Below are 15,893 nucleotides of genomic sequence, written 5' to 3' on the forward strand. Positions count from 1 at the left end.
AAAGAAAAACAGGGGTATTTTAGAACAAGGATAACTTTATGTTTTAACTCATACTTTTCTTTAGTTTGAATAAGAGGGGAGATAATAACACCAAATTAATTCTTAGCCTATTTGGTATGAGTATTTCAGTTAAGATCTCATTTATTTGGATTTATGTAGGAAAAGAAGATATGCTTCTCAAACAGGGTCAAATGTACATGACAGATTCACAGGTAATTGTTTTTTAATTAAAAATATTTGTACCTTTTTAAAAAGAGGAAAACAGTATTGTATATTAATTGAATACGAAAATGGAATACAGAAATTCAATATACATTGAATAAGGCCTTCATTTTCAAAGAAAAGTTGTTCTTGGTGTTCTGAGTTTAATAAAAGCCGATAGTACTGTTTCTGGTGCCCTCTAGAGTGTTTTGATGACAGTAGCTTAAATAAGAGATTTGAATTACAAGTTCATTGTCTTTGATAGTAAGCCTCGTTAACCGTGTTCAGTTAACGCTTCATATTTACCCATATAAAGGGGAAGCCAACTACGAGTAATTCAGAAGTCATTTTTTTGGACTTTGAAATGTATTTTTCCTTGCATTCCAATATATATCCTGTGTGTTGGAAATTCACCTCAGAATAAGGAAAGCTTCCAAGAGGTAGTGTTGTCTGATTTTCTAACCTGTTTATACTGCTTCCGGTAGATACAGGTTTGCATTGCATGGGAAGGTCAGCACTTCCCATGGCCTGAACTGATAAATATTTGGGCTTTGAGAGGCCCTTTTACATACCATCATTTATAGGCAGAGTGAGTTAGCCTTTGTGATGTCTAAGATCACTTGAAGCTGGAAAACTCTAAGATTCTAAGTTGAGAAAATGAATGTCACCTGAGAAGTATTTAAGATTAGATAAATATTGGATTGTAATAAAGCAAGTATGGAAATTGTAAAGCTGTGTAAGTAATTGCTAAATTATAGTAGTCTTAGTCTAAAGATCATTGGTAAATTGAAAGGGAATTTAAAAGCAGACTAAAGCCTGCGAAATTATTCCATGTTGTTAATTTTCTTCTTGATCCAGGGCAAGACAGTGTAGATTTAACTGAACAACAGTAAAACCTGCCTGTTAAAATGGTGGAATGTATTCACAGCACATAGCTTTTATCCATGAGTTAGTACTTGTAAGGAGCCCTTGCTGTAATAGGCTGTGTGGGAAAAAGTAAGATAATTGAATTTAGTCTTTCATGGTTACATGTTCTATTTAGGTACTATTTCATGAGAAGTTTAATTATACTTCTTTTTTGTGTCAACTCTTAGTGGAGGAATAAGATGTCAATAAAATTTTGTACTAAGATCACATGTTAAGTTTTAGTTTATCCTACTTGAGAGGAGAAAACTGCTTTCTTTCTTTTTTTGTGAGTTAACTAATATTCTCTCGACAACTCATGCTAGCTGTGTTTATTTTGGTGCTGTTTTTATAATTTAAAGAACATTACATTGGAGTTAACAAGGATATTCAGAAATTATATAGCTTCTTAGAAGTTAAATAATATATCATTCTGTGAAATTATTTGCAGATATAAAATTGCCATACTTGTTTTTATTCAACGGTTTTGATGACTGTCTTCAGAATTGGAAGTTCTAAGCACACTATGTGCCATAAAGCATAGAAATAATAAATGTGTTTTGATAAAGTTGATATCACTTGTGGGTAGTTATTGTGAATGGAGAAGGGAAGAGGAAATGGTCCCCAGAGGCCACAACTCTTTTCCTTCTTTGTTCTGCCAGAAATACACTTACGGTGAGCAGACTTTCAAAGTATCCCTGCTTGAGAGCATTTTAAGGGAATCATACCCAGAATTGTTTTTCTTAACCTCAAAAATCAGTACTGTATTTTTCCAATACGCTAGTCTGAAAACCCCTTGACTACTGATGATGTGGGAATCTAGAAGTTTGGCAAATAAGTGAATGTCTTCTTTAGGCTTTTGTGATTAGTATCTCTTTTTTTGTTTGTTTGTTTCCCCTTTCAGTGTACATCCCCAGGGGTGCCGGCCCACATGCAAAGCAGGTCTATGTTAAGACCGCTGGAGCTGTCCTTACCCCATCAAACCTCATATTCTGAAAATGACATTTTAAAGAAAGAGTTAGAAGCAATGAGAACGTTCTGCGAGTCAGCAAAACAAGACCGACTCAAGCTCCAGAACGAGCTGGCTCACAAGGTGGCCGAATGCAAAGCTTTAGCATTAGAATGTGAACGGATCAAGGAGGACTCAGATGAGCAGGTAAAGCAGTTAGAAGACGCATTGAAAGATGTGCAGAAGAGAATGTACGAGTCGGAAGGTAAAGTAAAACAAATGCAGACACATTTTCTTGCCCTTAAAGAGCACCTAACAAGTGAAGCAGCTGCGGGGAATCACAGACTAACCGAGGAACTGAAGGACCAGTTGAAAGACATGAAAGCAAAATACGAGGGCGCGTCAGCAGAAGTGGGGAAGTTACGAAGCCAGATCGGACAGAGCGAGATGCTGGTAGAAGAGTTGAAGCGGGATGCAGGCAAGCTGGTGGAAGAGAACAAGCGACTGCAGCGGGACTTCAGTATGTGTGAGACGGAGCGAGACAAGAAAGGCAGGAGGGTCACGGAGGCGGAAGGCCAGGTCAAAGAACTGTTGGCCAAGTTGGCCCTTTCCGTTCCGACGGAAAAATTCGAGAGCATGAAGAGCTTGTTGTCAAGTGAAGTCAATGAGAAGGCCAAGAGAATAGGAGAGATGGAAAGGGAGCATGAAAAGTCACTTAGCGAAATCAGACAGTTGAAGAGAGAAGTTGAGAATTGTAAGGCCAAGCTTGCTCAGCACGTCAGACCGGAGGAGCACGAGCAGCTCAAGAGCAGGCTGGAGCAGAGGGCGGGAGAACTTACGAAGAAGATCACCGAACTCACGTCGAAAAATCAGACGTTACAAAAGGACGTCGAAAAGGTGTATCTGGATAACAAGCTCCTCAGCCAGCAAGTCCGTAACTTAACAAGTGAAATGAAGAGTCATTACGTTCCTTTACAAGTGAGCGAAGAAATGAAAAAGTCGCATGACGTCATGGTCGGTGAGCTGAATCAACAGCTTGTAGATGTCACGCAGAAGTACACGGAGCAGAAGTTGGCCACAGAGAAGCTGCTGGTGGAGAATGGCCGTTTGAGTGAGAACGTCAGCCGCCTCGAGACCGCGTTCGTGCCTCCTGAGAAACACGAGAAGGAGGTCACGGCTTTGAACTCCAGCCTTGCTGACCTCAGACAACAGCTCTCTGAGCTTCACAAAAAACGTGCCGGAGACCAAGAGAAAATACATGCACTCCTGTCCGAAAACACCGCGTTGAAAAAGAGCCTGAGTACTCAGTACGTGCCAGCTCCGGCCCACGAGGAGATTAAAGCCGCACTGAGTGGCACCCTAGATAAGACGAACAGAGAATTACTAGATGCGAAGAAAAACATCGAGGATCTCAGTCGGGAACTTGTAAAAACAAAAGAGGAGAACGAGCTACTCAAAAGAAACCTGGAGAACACTCAGAACCAAATGAAGGCCGAGTACATCAGCCTCCGAGAGCACGAGGAGAAGATGGGTGCCGCGAGTCAGAGCATGAAGAGGGTACAGGATGACAGTGCGGAAATCCTGGCCAACTACAAGAAGGGCCAAGAGGAGATCGTGACGCTGCACGCAGAGATCGAAGCCCAGAAGAAGGAGCTCGACACGATTCAAGAATGCATCAAGCTCAAATATGCTCCAATCATCAGCTTCGAGGAGTGTGAAAGAAAATTTAAAGCGACAGAGAAAGAACTAAAAGAACAGTTATCCGAGCAGACACAAAAATATCACGTCAGGGAAGAAGAGGCCAAGAAGTGCAAGCAAGAGAATGACAAGTTGAAGAAGGAGATTTTCACTCTTCAGAAGGATTTGCAAGATAAGAATGTTCTCCTTGAGAGTGCTCATGAAATGGAAAGAGCGCTAAGCAGAAAAGCAGAAGAGCTAAACAAACAATTCAAAGACCTGCTGCAGAAATACACGGAGGTAAAGACCGAGAAAGAGAAGCTGGTCGACGAAAATGCCAGACAGACTTCGGAGATTCTCGCAGCCCAGACCCTTCTGCAGAAGCAGCATGTTCCATTGGAACAGGTTGAGGCCCTCAAAAAGTCTCTGAACGGCACAATCGAGAGTCTCAAGGAAGAACTGAAGAATAAGCAAAGATGTTACGAGAAAGAGCAGCAGACAGTGGCCACCCTGCATCAGATGCTGGAGAACCAGAAGAACTCGTCGGTGCCCCTGGCAGAGCATTTGCAGGTTAAGGAGGCATTTGAGAAGGAAGTGGGGATCATCAAGGCTAGCTTGAGGGAGAAGGAAGAAGAAAACCAAACCAAAACCCAAGAGGTCTCCAAACTCCAATCCGAGGTGCAGAACACTAAACGAGCATTAAGAAAATTAGAGACGAGAGAGGTGGTTGATTTGTCTAAATATAAAGCGACAAAAAGTGATTTGGAGACCCAGATTTCCAACTTGAATGAAAAATTGGCCAATCTGAATAGAAAGTACGAAGAAGCCTGTGAGGAGGTTTTGCACGCCCAAAGGAAGCAGCTGTCTGCAAAGGATGAGAAGGAATTGCTCCATTTCAGCATTGAGCAAGAAATCAAGGACCAGCAGGAACGGTGTGATAAGTCCTTAACAACAATCACCGAGTTACAGAAAAGAATACAGGAATCTGCCAAACAAATTGAAGCGAAAGATAATAAGGTAGGCACCGAGCAGGCGGCACGGCTTTGCGTCAGGAGCCCCCGCGAGGAACTGCCCGAGTGGAATAGGGCCCCTTTACCGCAGCATCCCACAAGACAGGTTTCCAGAAGCATTAGCTGCGGGACCACTAAATGCCACCTTTCCAGTTAGTCTACTGGTGTGCAAAAAAATTCAGAATTGAGAAAATAGTTAAAGTCACACAAGCAAAAAGCATTTCTCCTCGGGTTTCCTCAACTGGCATAGCCAAGAATTGAGGAAAGATGAGGAGACTCCAGGTTCACTTGCCTCAAAAGTGGTCAGAGTCCAGTGGGTTTTAGGGTTACCTGAAGGGTGATTGAGGGAGAGGAGGAAGAAAGCTGTGTTTCCAGGCTACAAGAAACAAAGGACACTGGGAACCACCCCAGACTTGATCTTGGCATTCACCCACACCAGTGACCGAGCCCTCCAGTTCCGTGTACATTTTGTCCTCATAACTTCCCACAGACTGGTCTCCGCACCCAGAATGTCCTGCCTCTCCTTTCTACCGAGTTAAGTCCTACGCGTTCCTTAACGCCCACTTCAACACTTATCCTCCTTCCTGAAGCCTTCGCTATGCACTCTAGCCTCCCGTGAACTGTTCCTCTTCTGAAATGTTAGCGTTGCCACTATTCAAGACGTAAATATTACTGTGTCAGAGTTAGGTGCTCGATCTTCTCAACCAGCTATTAAGATCAGACGGTTTGCAACTTAAGCTTTTCTTCTCATTCATTCCCATGGTACAGTTTACACAGTAGATGCTTTCAATATTTTCGAAACTGGTGGTTGGCATAATAAAGTGTGTACTGTGAGGATGAGAAATCAGGGAGATTGGGTGCATTTTTATCAGTTCAGTGAGCGATGATTAAATGTCTTCTCTATGCCAAGTTCTGGGGATACGGCGGCAAATACACATCCCTGGCCCTCCTCAGTGGAGAAGTACAAGTACTAGCCTTCTGATCCATCTGTTTGTGTGACCCAGAACTTAAATGCTCGCACCTTGTTCAGAAGGTAGTTAGGAATATAACAGTGTATAATTATAATAGCAAGTTATTAATAACTACTTACAATTATTGTCATTTATTAAGGATATACTACGTACCAGGCAGATATTTATGATTGGGTTTGAGTTTTTGAAGTGTTTGTTTATTTATTTTGAGAGAGAGAGCATGAGCGTGAGCAGGGGAGGGGCAGAGAGAGCGGGAGAGGATCCAAAGCAGGTTGCACACTGTTGGCACAGAGCCCGACACGGGGCTCGAACTTACGAACTGTGAGATCATGATGCAAGCCGAAATGAAGAGTCGGTCGCTCAACCGACTGGGCCCCCTAGCCACCCCGCATTTGATTTTCTTAACTGTTAAAGGACTTCTTTCTTTCACTGATAAGGGAACTAAAGCTCATAAAAATAAAGGAAATTAGCCAAGCTCACACAGCTAATAAATACCAGATCAGTCTGACTTGAAATAAAAAGGTTTTGCTCTCTCTGGTAAACGGCCTCCTGATTTTTTTCCCTCTTTAAGATAAAGTAGTCTAAAATCCTACCTTCTTGAAATGAACAAGGCACATAAGTTCATGCGAGGCTTGTGTGAGCCGCTTCTTTCTTTTCAAACTCTGTTGGAGGGAATGCCCCACAAGTTCCTGTGTTTCAGAGAGCCTAGAAGGTGATCTGTAGACTTTCATAGGTACTTAAATATTAAGAATAAGAAGACTGAGGTCACTCTCAGACCTTAGGATATATATTTATTCTCAACTTAGTAATGCTTTTGCAAGGAATTTACTGAGAGGAATTTAAAGCAATTAAATTATGTATTGTATTATGTACTGTTGATGACAATCTCGACAGTATTCATTCCTCAATTTTCTGGTGTACAAAGATAAATTTGGTTCCTCGCGGAGGGATTTTGGTATAAAGATGTTCATTAGAATCGCATAAGTGAATAATATATGTTTCTCCCATACCTTTTCTCTTTGTTTACAAGATAACCGAACTGCTTAATGACGTGGAAAGACTGAAGCAGGCGCTCAGTGGCCTTTCACAGCTCACCTACCCGAGTGGGAGCCCCGGCAGGAGACAGAGCCAGCTGATTGACAGCCTACAGAGCCAAGTAAAGGCCCTGCAGCAGCAGCTGGCTGTGAGTACCCTGGCCTGGGAGGGCTTCGTGCTGTACGTGCGGGGTCGTGTTCGTTTGCTTGTGAAAGTTTATGTAGAGCCGGGATTGATTCGTGGCTGTGCTGAGATCCAGGAACGGAATCATTTTTGCCAGAAGTTACTTACGCCCGTGGCGGCGGTATATTTGGTGCCTACTATATGCCACGCACTACACTAAACATTGTACGTACTTTAGCCTTTATCTTCATCACGCCCCCCCCCCCCCCCATTTGATTCTTAAGGAAACAAAGAAGAAAATACTCGATGCTTGGGGACATAAAGCTGGGATTCGATCGTGAGACTGGCTAACTCCAGCTCTGGTGGTGTCTTCCCAGCTGCAGCACACTCTTTAAAATATCCGTCCGCTAAACTAAGGGAAGTTTTTAAAATATTTTCTACTTATGAATAAAGGTAGGCATCCCTCTGGTTTTATACCTTATATCCTTATATAGTAAAAGAAAACACCTGGAAATATATATATCCACATACGTATCCTATATGCATATATGTATTTCCTTTCTATATTAAAGAAAGCAACTGGGGCGCCTGGGTGGCTCAGTGGGTTGAGCGTCCTACTTCAGCCCAGCTCATGATCTTGCAGTTTGTGAGTTCAAGCCCCACCTTGGGCTCTCTGCTGTCAGCCTGTCAGAACAGAGCCCGCTTCAGATCCTCTGTCCCCTTCTCTCTGCCCCTCCCCCGCTTGTGCTTTCCCCCAAATAAATAAATATTAAAAAAAAAAAAAAAAAAGGAAAGCAACTGGATTGAGAAACTGAACACGGGAGCTCAGTTCTAAACACTGCTGTTTAAAAACCAGGTGACGTGGAACATTCCCCCTAATCCTCGGCTACCTTATCCATACAGTGGAATAGTAAGAACTGATTACTTATTTGTTTGCTTTTTTAATCAAATGAGGTAATATGACATACATGGAGATGCTAAGTAAAACAGCCCAGTCAAATGTAAATTGTTACTAAAAATTTCCTATTTTATAGGAATTGGTTATGAGTTGTTCTTGAATAGAAGAAAGCTCTTTTTGTAAGTGTTTGTTTATTAATACTCTGGCCTACAGATTAATGATGACAGATTATTGATTTGGATCTTATCAAAAGGATCTGGTAGTCCCTTCAATAATTGGAAATATTTGTTTCTTATTTATTATATTCATGACACTGTGCTAAAACACTGTCAGGGATAAAGAGAGTACACAGGTTTTGTCCCAAGGAGTTCTAGGTAATTAGAGAAGCAAAATTTAGATCCATGAAAAGTGAATTAACAAGATAAAAAATGTCATATACAGAGTTGAGAATAAGGTCCCTGGCTATAAGTGATATGAATTCATAGGAGGGAAAGATCACTGGTGCGATAGGAGCTAGGCCGAGAGGAAGGGAATACCTGGCTGGAACTTGTAAGATAGTTGGTGTTTTGGTAGGTGAATGGAAAATAGAGAATCTTCCAGGCAAGGGAAGTAGTTTGAAGAAGGGCGTGGGGGTCGAATGTGAACGGTGTCCCCAAGGGGCCGTAAAAGCTGATCAGCCTGGCTGGGAGTGGAAACTGTATTTGTGGCTAGATTGTCCAGGCTGTGGAGAAGTTTGAGGAGTTTAGATTCTCTTTTATATGTAATGAGGTTTCTCCCAAGGTCTTTGAACCAGAAGTGATTCCAGAAAAGAGCTGCCTTCATCTTGGAAGCATGATCGGGAATAAAATCTAGAGACAGGGAGACAAGATTGGAAGCTTTTGCAATAATCCCAAGGATAAACTGTTAAGTATCTGGATAATTTCGTGGCATTAGATGTGAACTAAGGCAGTAATTTCATGTTACCTAGGACAAGCGGCATTGCTTTCGCTATGAATGTTTCCACACATTGATTAGGAAAGTTTAAACGATTGTTAATGCTGTGCAGTTTTGCATCCGGTGGGTCCCAGGTGGTTTGTTACAAGACGTGGCAGGAGCACTTTAATAATATTGCCATTTTGTAGTGTCAGGCCTGAAGATGGCATTGTCACAAGCCTCCGTGTGTTTGAAAACGTGAATGCTGATACTCTGATCTGTCCATCTTTCCACATGTCTAGGATGCCGACAGACAGCACCAAGAGGTAATTGCAATTTATCGGACACATCTCCTTAGTGCTGCGCAGGTAAAAAACGATTTCTCCTCTGGCAGAGATACCATTTTATTTTGTAATTTTCTTTATAAAAATGCTTCTGTTTTTTTGATTCCAATATCGTCAACATACAGTGTTATGTTAGTTTCAGGTGTACGATACGGCGATTCACCAATTTCATATATCACCCGGTGCTCAACACAACACGTGCACTCCTTCATCCCCATTTTAGAGAAGATCATTTTTTTATTTTCAAGTAAATGTATGTGAAAGTCATTGCTGTGTAAAGTAGTTGTATCCCATATGCTTATTTTAAAATCATTGTGTTTTTTTAAATCATGGCTTGTGTATCTCCCAGAGAAATTTACAAAGCTATATGGTAACACAACATCTTAAATGTAGTGTTCTCTCCATCTGCTTGTCACTCATTTTATAGACAGTTTGGCAACATACGATGGCAGCACATGTTAATGGTATTGCTAGCTGGAGATAATGCCTTGACATCCATACCTGGCTGTCAGCTAAAGAGAGTGCAAAGGACTTCACTGTTTCTTGGTAGCTCAGGAGTGTTTCTTTGAAACGTAGAGAATGCTATAAAAGCGCAAAGATGACAGGGTGTGCACAAAATTGTAATAATGTAAGAAAATAAACTGGTTCTGTTTGGAGATTATCAATAGTATTTATTTAATGTGGCTTAAATTCAGTGAAACATCAGATTAAGAATTCCCTCTTTGGGGGGTGTAATGAAAAGGCTCCTCTTTTGGAAGAATATATCACACTGAGAAACTGTTCAGCATGTGAAGAATACCATACTTAATGCCCCGTAGAAACCCTGTGATCAGCAATCTCTAAAATTCTCAGATTTTTCAGGAAGATGTCCTGAAAGAGGCAACGTTAGAATGGCAGGTGAGATACATTAGGAATTGTTCAGGATTTGAAGTATTAGGCGACACTGTTTACCAAAAAAGGCGGGGTGGGGGGGGTGGCGGGGAGTTGTTGCGAGAAAGCTTCCAAGAAGGTCATTTTTTAATAAGAAGAACTAGGTAAAATAATAAAAAGAAGAAACTTTACAACATCGAATTCGTAAAACCAAAAAGCCTTCCTTTTCTATAGGAGATGAGGGGAAACAAATGTAAAAGCATGAATGGTATGATAAGAGGAAGTTTGGCTACTTTCTTTTGAGGAGCTAGAAGATAAGCTGGGATTTGAAAGTACAGCTGACCCTTGAACAGTGGGACGTAGGGGCACTGACCCTGCACAGTCAAAAATCTGTGTGTAACTTTCGATTCCCCCAAAACTTGACTACTCATATAGGCTATCTATTGTGAGGAAGCCTCACCAGTAATATAAAGAGTCAATTCACATGTATTTGGTATGTTATATTTATTAAATACTGTAGTGTTACAATAAGAAGCTCGAGGAAAGACAGTGTTACTAAGAAAATCAAGGAAAGAGAAAATACACTTATAGTACTGTACGGTATTAATCCAAATAAAAGATCTTTGTGTAAGTGGACCCCCACGGTTCAAACTCATGTTGTTCAAGGGTAGCTGTACATTGAAATTGTTAGAGAAGACCGTTGAGGGACAGCAGAGTGGGAACTTTAGGAGGGAAATGGTAGACAAGTGTGGAAGATGTGGATAAAGAACTCATTCAGATCTGATATCAGCCAGGAGAGAAAGAGCATGAAAGACACCACAAACTGTCAAGCCTTTCAACTCTGTATAATGTATGCTTCCAAAAGTTGAAATCCTACTGACTCCTAATGAAACATAACAAAAACAACTGGCATCAGAAATTGTCTTGCCTTCCGGCATCATAAAGTTAACCAAGAAATTCAGTGTAGTCAGCCATGGCTAATGTTTGAAATTTCAACATCCCATTCTTACAGAAACAGATTTTGGAAGCACAACTTTTTATATGAATGGGAAGTGTTAAGCTGAATTCTATTCAAATGTCCAAGCAAAGAGAAGGGGGCCGAGGGTGTCGTAAGCCCACCATACTGACTCGCATTTAATCTGCCCCTTGCCATCTTTTTAAGTTCAAAATGTTTCTTCCTAAATATAGATGACTAACATTCACATAAAAGGATCTCCACCTCATTGGTAATGGGGGAAATCCAAATAAACAGGGAGGGACCATTTTTTCACCTATGGGATTGGCAAGTATTAAACAAGATGAGCATCTGTAGCATTGGCCAAGGTGTTGTGGGAAATTGGCATTTATACCCTGTTGGTGGGAGTGTAACTTGTTACAATGCCCGTAGAGGGAAGTTTTGTAGTGCTTTGCAAAATTAGCAATGGAGCCTTGCTTTTTGACCCAGCAGTTTCTTCTCTAGGAATCTGCCCATGAAGATGGGAAACCCCTTAAACGCCCGTCGTTTGGGGGAACGAGTAAAGAAAGTACGATTCATCTGTACGGTGGGATGGTATCCAGTAACTTAAAATAATTAGAGAAATAGCTTAGGAAAGACATCCGTGACATTAGGTGAAATGGCAAGTTGCAAAATGATGTGATCTTCCCTAGGATGAAAATATAAGTATGGGGGCTTGTCCATTAATTTTTCTAATTACAAAAACGTTTCTCAGCAGAAGCAGAAAGAAAACTTAACGTGTAGCTGACTTCGCTCACTTATGACTTACGCCGCCCCTATTATCTGAGCCATTATTAAAAAAGAGAGAAGGAGAAAAGTTTGTCCATCTGTCTTCTGATAATAAGTGTTAAGAGCAGCTGGTTTGCACTGCTTTTAGATTGACTTTTTAAATTTCCGTCGCAGAGCTCTGCTGTCTTTTCCAATAAATCCTTTAGAATATCTCTGCAATGATGAGGCTTTAGCATTTGGTGAATCACAGCCATTTAGGCCTAATAGAATTCTTGTGTCATTGAAGAGGACGTAAAATATTTCTCCCTTTCTTCTTTCTCTCAAGGGTCACATGGACGAAGACGTGCAGGCGGCCTTACTCCAAATCATACAAATGCGGCAGGGGCTTGTGTGCTAACTAAGCAGCCTGTGCTTCAGCTGCTGGTGCCGAGCCTTCCGTGTGCAAACCCACAGCCTTTCTGGGCCCTTTTGTGCTAGTATCATTGAAATAAAATATATTTTGTTTCATCAGCAAGTTTTTTTTTTTTTTTAATTAGATGGGGATGTTACTGAGTTTTTCAATAGCAATTCAGATCTTATAATCTATATATGTTAATTTTATGGTGAGGCAAACAGTGTAACACTTTGCCTCGGGTTGGCTACGTATTTTTAAGCCGTCGAGTCCCTAATAAAACATAAGCCATCTGTGTAGGTCCATATGAAGAGGCGTTAGGCTGAAATAATTGTTTAAAGGTTTCTTTCAGAGAAATTAATTTGGTTAAGTGGATCAAAAGATCTTTCAGGCCTTCAGCTGAGCCACGAGAGCCTAACGTGATTTTAAGGAATATGCATCATGACTTGGCTGGCCGAGTTGCGTTTTTTATTGAAGTAACCTAATGAGTGCCTTTGACTTCTTTTGGAGGCACAGATTTTTTTCTTCTAACTTTTATGCCTCTTTCAATACATTTCTTCTCATAAATGGTGTACTGTACTAAATTACATTTAGATTAAAAGCAGACCAGCGTAGAACATATCAGGAATTTCTAATCCGATGGCCTCATAATATCCACAACAGTATCTTAATTTTTTACTCGTGGTGATTTTTTTCTTGCCACAGTATTTAGAGAGCTATGATAGCTGGTATCCTAGATTTTTCAAAGTATCAAAATTCTTAGGCTTTTTTTTTTTTTTTAGCAATTACTTTGACATTTGCTACTATAGTAACCAAACACTCATTATACATGCATCCTCCAAATGTTTTGCACTTATTTATAGGAAAATTGCACTAATGAAATTAATAATGTGAAATGCAGTTTTCTTGCAAAATTAGAGAACTAATTTTAGAAAACAGATTTTTAAGGTTTCAGATAAAAGTGCAATAATATAGTAAACTGTAAGAATATAGATCACAAGGAAAAAATAAAATTGGCCACGTTTTAGTGAATACTTTATTGTAACCAACCATTTTTATTAACCACATCTCATTAAGGAAAGTTTATATGTTTTGTTGCTTTTATTAATATTTTGTTTTCCATCCAGATTGAAGATTACTAGTTTGACTGTTAGCAAATAAACTGAACCAATGAATACTTTCAGCCAGATTTTCTTTCAATCGCAAAGTGTGCCTTAGCAGTAATCTTTGAGCATCCTGAAAGATTTGAAAGATTTCTTATTTTTTGGAATTTTTTTTTTTTTAAGTAATCTCTGTGCCCAACGTGGGGCTTGAACTCATGACCACAAGGTCAAGAGTTGTGTACTCCACCGACTGAACCAGTAAGGTGCTCCCTGAGCCAGACTTTTTAGCCCAATTCTGTAAATAATAACAAGGACAAAGAGCCATCCGAATAGCTTCTCCCCCCACAAGCCATCAGATTTCTTCAGTGTAGAAACCACAGTGAAAAGTCAGAATTGGATTTCTTTTTAATTCTTTAGTTATACAGTTTACACGAGCAGTACGCAAATTCCTTGGTTTTATGCTTAATGTTGTCCTTCTGCATGAAGTCTGTTCCATGAGTTTTATGTAGGTCTCCTTTGAAGCTGTAGAGGAGAGAAAGTTCTTACTGAATACTCACACTTTCGTCTTGTATTTTCCTTATTAGAAGTGGGAGGGGAAACTTGTGTGTACTTTATTTTGTCTTCAATCACAAATAAAATGTTTTCTGTGGACTACTGTTTTTGAACATCCTCGTAAAAGATCTACAAGGCCAATTACTCCATGTGCCGCTGTGGAGAATTTGGTGTAGAGAACGATGGGGTCCAAGTACAGACAGGTGTTACCCATTTTCAGTCCTCCGTGGAGGGTGGAGTAGTAGGTCGCCTCCCTGAATTAATCCCGTTGTCTCCTTCACCCACTTTTTGATATCAAAGGCAGAGACTGCATTTACAACACTGAAGGCTAAAGCTTTTTAGAGAGTAAACAAATGGAATATATATAGTGGGCAATGCTGGCCTCTCTGCCGGTCTGTGTTCAGAAAAACGATAACATCTGAACTTAAGAAGCGAGAGGGAGAAAGATCGGTTGTGTCCAAGATGGGCGTGCTTTCTGGGAGACTCACCAAATCCCTGTCGGGGTGTGTTCCTTTGTCGAAAGCTTTATTACTCTTCCCCTGTTCAGTTTTATTCTTATCATTCCTGCTTCCTCAGGAAAGCTCATTCTTTTGGCCAGAAGGTCAGTGTTATAAACAACTACTAAAATTGAATATTCATTCAACGAACCTCTCAAAATTTAATATTGCAGTGACTGTATTCACTAGCCATATCTGTGCTGTTCTAAAACCCTGGATGAATGTAGCTTAATCTTTCTGAAGGCTTACTTATTTAGACTGCTTTCGACCCTAACCGAACGTTACATGGCGTAAAAGTCTCTCTTATGCATTGGATCATTGCTGCTTTGAAAATGTTGCAGCTTCGGAACCCACCTGAATGGTTCATGTTCTTGGTTTGCTTGTTTCGGAGTAGAAAAGGGAAGAGTTTCAAGTAAATTTTTGGTGTCTGTGATGACCAGGTGTATCGGTGCCTGCTCGCACGGGCAACCTTAGCATTGGTTACGAGCGTCTCGACACCTGCTTCCCCACAGGGGAAGAAAACGTCTTACTACCTCTTGACCTGCCTCATCACCGGACTCTGCAACCTCGTGTGATCTTTTCTCGCAAGTTCTGTGCATCAGAGCAATGGCTGTACCTCTGGCACCAAAATAAGGATTGAAAGAGAATTGCCTGTGATGAACATGCAGAAATATGGTCGCCCATGCCTGCCAGAGAAACAAGAGCCTGGGCCTGCCTCCTGGCTCATCAATGCTGTGTGAGAGAGGTGCGGCAATGACTACGTTTCAGAAGGGGGGAAGAAAAGGCACCATAAAATATATCACGTACGAAACACGGAATGGAAAATGGGCATCTCAGCGCCCATTGCCTTCAGTGATACCCCCAGCTAAACTGCATCTGAGACTTCGTTGTTGGAAATTCTCTCTCGTGTCCGGGGCTTGGCTACTTGAACCAAGACCGCGTGGCCCGGACCTCTCTGGGGAAATCCTGACCTGCTTCTTAGCACGGCCTGATTCTTACCTCCACGTAGGGGCCTTTGCCTCATAAGAGTCATGACTGTAGAGATTAAAAACAAAAAACCGAAAAACTGCAACAGAGGTGGCATTCCCGGGAAGATCCCTGGGCACTGAGAGCACTCGTGGTTAGCATAGTTGGCCATGTGGCATCACTTAGGCATCAGAGGGCATTTTCATTATTTATGCCTGTGTGAACAAACATCGATGATGAATGAATTCAACCAAAAAGGGAAGGTTACAAAAATGTCATATGTAAATGAAAAAGAGCCAAGGCTTGTGAGGGTCGCTCCCCCAGTTGTGTGTGTGTGTGTGTGTGTGTGTGTGTGTGTGTGTGTACTCTCTGTGAAATACTGGAAGAGACAGCCATAAAAATAATGCCCATTATAATTGGTATTTGGCATCAAATTGTTACACTGAATGGGCCTGATTTTTATATTTTAAACAGCTTTGCAATTTATTTCTCAAGATAGCAGTCCTGGGAATATTCTGAATTCAGGAAAGAGTTTAGAGAGGTTATTGCCTTCTTAATAATTTAGAGCTTCTATTGCTCTGCCAAGTCAGAAGATTAACATTTAATAGAAAAAAAATTATATATCTATAATTCAGTCACGGCTATTAGATCAGATGGATTTTACATTAAGTGAAAAAGATGTCGAGCATTTAAGGACCATTAAACTACAGGACTCGTCTATTGGGTTTTGAGGCCTCTGAGTCCAGATCCTGCTGCGAAGAGTAGTTA

General features: G+C 40.9%; 1 protein-coding gene across 2 annotated transcripts in view; it reads left to right on the plus strand.

Annotated features, from left to right (window-relative positions):
* UACA (uveal autoantigen with coiled-coil domains and ankyrin repeats) overlaps positions 1-12,130 on the plus strand; it is a 94,391-nt gene extending 82,261 nt beyond the window's left edge. For both annotated transcript variants that reach the window (XM_042988494.1, XM_007084557.3), the window contains exons 15-19: positions 160-212; positions 2,009-4,747; positions 6,742-6,894; positions 8,982-9,047; positions 11,942-12,130. In XM_042988494.1, the coding sequence (XP_042844428.1) occupies positions 160-212; positions 2,009-4,747; positions 6,742-6,894; positions 8,982-9,047; positions 11,942-12,013 (3,083 nt within the window). In that variant the 3' untranslated portion in view covers positions 12,014-12,130. The remainder of the gene's footprint in view (positions 1-159; positions 213-2,008; positions 4,748-6,741; positions 6,895-8,981; positions 9,048-11,941) is intronic.
* Positions 12,131-15,893: the final 3,763 nt, after the last annotated feature.

The sequence above is a fragment of the Panthera tigris genome, chromosome B3 (genome assembly GCF_018350195.1).
Source record: "Panthera tigris isolate Pti1 chromosome B3, P.tigris_Pti1_mat1.1, whole genome shotgun sequence".
Classification (NCBI taxonomy): domain Eukaryota; kingdom Metazoa; phylum Chordata; class Mammalia; order Carnivora; family Felidae; genus Panthera; species Panthera tigris.